At 39.5% G+C, this 5,000-nt stretch overlaps 1 protein-coding gene across 2 annotated transcripts in view; it reads left to right on the top strand.

The window, feature by feature from the left end:
* The window catches only part of LOC136841382 (calsenilin), a 412,775-nt gene that overhangs the window by 379,445 nt on the left and 28,330 nt on the right, over positions 1–5,000 (top strand). Inside the window, exon 1 of one of the 2 annotated variants that reach the window (XM_067108292.1) lies at positions 2,786–5,000. This exon is cut by the window's right edge and continues 135 nt beyond it. The exons of the other annotated variant lie outside the window; for it this stretch is intronic. Within the exon in view, the coding sequence (XP_066964393.1) occupies positions 3,961–5,000 (1,040 nt within the window). The 5' untranslated portion in view covers positions 2,786–3,960. Of the gene's footprint in view, positions 1–2,785 lie in introns of those variants that run through there. 2 annotated transcript variants of the gene reach the window in all.

Raw genomic sequence — 5,000 nt, 5'->3', positions numbered from 1 at the left:
CTGGCAAAGACAGTTTATGATCTACACCGAATCAATACTTGGCGAAAGCAACACCAAGAGAGAGAGAAAGTGGGGGAAAGTACCAGAATTTTTGCCGAGAGAGAAAGAAAGTGGGGTAAAATAGAAAGGAATTTTTGTACATAGTGGAGAAAAGATAGGATTTTTTTATGTTATTTAGATTTGCTTTTGGGAATTATTTTCGGTTCCATCTTGAAAATTTTGATATATTTTCTTTTCACGTTTTGTTTACATTTATTATATTTGTTTTTTATTGTCCTTATATTTTGTTTCTTTTTACATTAATTATTTGTCATTGTTTATGAGAATCATCATGAGTAAACATGGCAAGAATTTCAAATTATGAAACGCTATTATTATTATTATTATTATTATTATTATTATTATTATTATTATTATTATTATTATTATTATTATTATTCAGGACACAAACTATTCAAATTATTATTATTATTATTATTATTATTATTATTATTATTATTATTATTATTCAGGACACAACTCCCTATTCAAATTATTATTATTATTATTATTATTATTATTATTATTATTATTATTATTATTATTATTATTATTATTATTATTATTATTATCCAGAAGATAAACCCCTATTCATGTGGAATAAGCCCACCAAAGGGGCCATTGACTTGAAATTAAGCCTCCAAAGAATATGCTATTCATTTGAGAAAGAAAAGATCACTTATTTAAAAAAGAAAAAAAGATAAATCTATAATATATATATTATATGCATGTATATATACATATACATATATACATAAATTCTTGACATAATTATAATTGACTGAGATGTTATCATCCTTGTGAATCGCATTTTTCATTTCTTGGGGGAAATATTGTAAAGTAACAATAATTTTATTTAAAATATGAGGTTTTTAGCAAATCTACTCGAGTCTGTGTGAGGTATTCAAGATAGCCATGATAAAAAAAGAGATAGGCACTAAGGTAGGCGTTAAGATAGGCATTAAGATAGGTGTTAAGATAGGCACTAAGATAGGCGCTAAGCTAGATGCTAAAAATATGCCTTAAGATAGGCGTTGAGAGAGACTCTAAGATATGCATTAAGATAGGAGCTAAGATAAGTACTAAGATAGGAGCTAAGATATGCGTCAAGATAGGCGTTAAGATAGGAGCTAAGAAAGACGTTAAGATAGGCACTAAGATAGGTGTTAAGATAGGCGCTAAGATAGGCTCTTAGATAGGCATTAAGATAGATGCTAAGATACGAGCAAAGATAGGCGTTAAGATAGGCTCTAAGATAGGCATTAAGATAGATGCTAAGATATGAGCAAAGATAGGCGTTAAGATAAGCGCTAAGATAGGTGCTAAGATAGCTGCTAAGATTGGCGTTAAGATAGGACTCAAACAGGCTCTAAGGTAGACATTAGTTAAGATAGGCGATAAGATAGGCGCTAAGACAGATAGGCACCTATGAACAACAACTGAACGGGAGGGGAGAGCGGGGAGGGGGGGACAGGGCGCTAAGATAGGCCCTAAGATAGATAGGCGCTCATGATCAAAGACTGAAAGGAGTAAGGGGGGAAGGGGTGTTAAGATAGGCGCTAGGATAGATAAGAGCTAAGATAGATAGGCGCTAAGATACTTATTAAGATAGATAGGCACTCATGATGAACGACTTAAAGGGAGGAAGAAGAAGAAGAAGAAAAAAAGCTTTGGTAATGGACGAACTTTTTTTTTTTGAAATTGCAAAAGTTCAAAAGTTCTCTCCCTTAGAGAATTAATCTTCTCCCAGTTCCTGTCTTCTCTCATTTTAGCTCTTATTTTTGATTGGTATATATATATATATATATACGAGTATACTCATCTCTATATTATTGAAAATATAATTCACTCCTAAATAATGCTTAAATATCTTTGTTCCTTTCATATCAATTCAGCTCTAATCAATAAAAATTTAATCTTTTGAAAAGTTTTCTTTGAAAATCTTCCAAAAGTAACATTTTTGCTAAACAAAAATTTTTTTTATTGGTTTCTCATTAAAATTTAAACTCCAACATTCATATTTTTTGTATTCCTTTGTGTGCAAGTTTCATTATTCAATTGCAATTTGATGTAAAAGACATTTGCAATTTGATGTAAAAGATTCACAAAAAACTGAAATATGGAACACTTAACAAAGATTCAATTATATAAAATCTATTTTAAGACGACATGCAGGATAACTTTTATTTATTTTATATATTTTATATATTATATTATAAATAATATATATATATATATATATATATATATATATATATATATATATATATATATATATATTATATTTTAAAACAATATTGTCACGTGAAATTCAAATCTAAAGAACAGCTTTTATTCGTCTTCTTCGACACCAAGTTGCATTTTGTTTATTATTTTCCATCACTATTTCTTTTAGGACTTATTATATTATCATTTCTTTGTGGAGGACTTTCTTTCCTCTTCATAAATCGAAAATATATCACATACTTTCTTTGAGGTACTTTCCCCGAGTGAAAGGAAAGTGAGTAAAAAAAAAAGATATTACGGTATGAATGACTTCTTCATCTTCTCTCTGTGAGGTTATCATACCTGAGGCAACGTACTTTGAGAGGTTGGGAAGTGGGGTAGGGGGTTATTGCCGGAGGAAGGTAGGGAGGGGTATGGGTAGGGGAAGGAATGAGGGAGAGAGAGAGTGAGAGAGAGAGAGAGAGCGAAAGAGAGAGAGAGAGAGAAAGAGATACAGAGACAGTGAGAATCGGAACGGCCCAGTAGTGGTGTTGGCGAGGTTTCATGCTAACGCATCCGCCCTGATGTGGGAAACGATTCGCAGGCGATTTTCTTCTTCTTCTTCTTCGTCCTTTTCATCTTCTTCTTGTGAAATTCGTCAATGAAGTCGGTGTTCCTTGATGTGGAATGATGTTACGCAACTGCTGTTGCTGTTGATTGTGTTGAAGTGGTATAAGCCCCTCGCTGAAAATTAGTCTGAAAAATGCATTTATGTCAAAATATCTACTGATTTTTCATTGTCATGAGAACTTCTGTTGTGGTTGTTGGAGTGTTATAGGCCTACTGCTGAAAATGGTCTAAAAAATGCATTTATGTCAAAATTACAACTGATTAGTCACTGCTATGAGGACAGCTGTTGTGGTTGTTGAAGTGTTATAGGCCCCTCGCTGAAAATTAGCCCAAAAAATGTTTATAAGTCGTAATAACAACTAATTATTCAATGCTATGAGAACACCTGTTGTGGTTATTGAAGTGTTATAGGCCTATTGCAGAAAATTAATCTAAGAAATATATATAAATCGTGATAATATCTGATTATACTGCTATGAGAACTGCTGCAGTGGTTCTTGAAGTGTTATAGGCCTATTGCAGAAAATTAGGTTAAAAAATGCATTTAAGTGAAAATATCAACTGATTTTTCAGTGTCATGGGAACGTCTGTTGTGGCTGTTGAAGTGTTATAGGCCTACCCTGAAAAATAGTCTAAAAATAACAACTGATTTTTCGCTGGAACGAAAACAGTCATTGCTGTTGTTGAAGTGGTATAGGCCTATTGCTGAAAAATAGTTTAAAAAATGTATGTAAGTCAAAATAACAACTGATTATTCAATATCATGGGAACTTTTGTTGTGGTTTTTGAAGTGTTATAGGCCTACCTTGAAAATCAGTCTGAAAAATGTATTTAGGTCGTAACAACAACTAATTTTTCACTGTTGTTGAGGTGGTATAGGCCTATCGCTGAAAATTAGTCTGAAAAATGTATTTGAGTCAAAAAAGCAAGTGATCATCCACTGGCATGAGCTCTCAGGCAGTGACCAAGTGGCCGCCATTCACGTTGTGTTGCTTCCGTGCCCCAGGAGAAGAAGGAAGAGTCACCGTCGTTCTTTCGTGATATTAAAATGTGGGACGGGTCTCGTCGTTGCCCACTAACGTCGCCATGTTGATGGCCGCGGTCGTTCCTAGGGACACGGTGGTCACCTACAAACCCCCAAGAGGCACCAAGGTCAACCTGAGCACCGCCGACCACGTAACTCTGGCTGATACTGGCGACGCCCTTCTCTCCTGCAAGGGCGACCCACCATCATTGTCAGAGGACGAGCAGTCGCCGCCCCTCAGCGGGCAAAGTGTCCGAGGGTACGTCGCCTGCAAGGGCTCCTCCCCCTCCTTCGTCAGCAGCGTCCCGTCGCTGCCCTCCCCAGCAGCAGCGGCGGCGGCGGCGGGAATCACCAGCCACCTGGTGACTGCCGAACTCAACCACTCCTCCACGGGGTCCTTGTCCAGCCTGCGCCATGCCAACAGCAACGGCAGCGTTGCCAGCCTGGCGAGGGCTGCCATCACCCGGGCCAACACGCTGAGGTCTGCCAACAGCGGCTGTCCCTTGAAGTCAAGCACAAGTTCGAGCGCGGCGTTGAACAGGACTGGGAGCTTGGTCCGCCGGCATGAGTCCCTCAGCCGGACGGCGAGCCTGAACACCGGCGATGCGGAGGACCGCCGGAGGACGAGTATTCTGAGCACGGCCACCGAAGAGATCAACCTGGCGATCCCACTCGACGACGAAGAGGTCGCAGGGCCAGAGGAACAAGGAGGAGGCGAAGACCCCCGCTTGACCATCGTCAGGTCCAACAGCCTGAACAGCCTAGCCTTCACGCCCGTGATCGTCTCCCAGCAACCGCCCCGCCTGGACCAGCACGGAGGCCCTAGGCCTATCAGCCCCCTGCCGCCGACGAACGTGCAGCTCCGGCGCTCGGGAGCCATGCCGGACAGGGCGCGAAGGGCCAACTACCGGTCCACGAAGAACGTGTCCTTCGACTGCGAGACACGTACGGAGACCTTCGAGACGGAACTGACGGAGTCGGAGACGGACGAGAGGGAGTTCGTGCGTTTGATGGGGCACTACGAGAGGAGGCCTCACATGAGGTTGCCCTTGAGCCCCGACGACGAATACTGCCCCCCGGGGAAGGAGGAGGAGGACCTCCT

This window comes from Macrobrachium rosenbergii, chromosome 9, assembly GCF_040412425.1.
Source record: "Macrobrachium rosenbergii isolate ZJJX-2024 chromosome 9, ASM4041242v1, whole genome shotgun sequence".
NCBI lineage: Eukaryota > Metazoa > Arthropoda > Malacostraca > Decapoda > Palaemonidae > Macrobrachium > Macrobrachium rosenbergii.
This window is presented reverse-complemented; position numbering and strand designations above follow the sequence as displayed.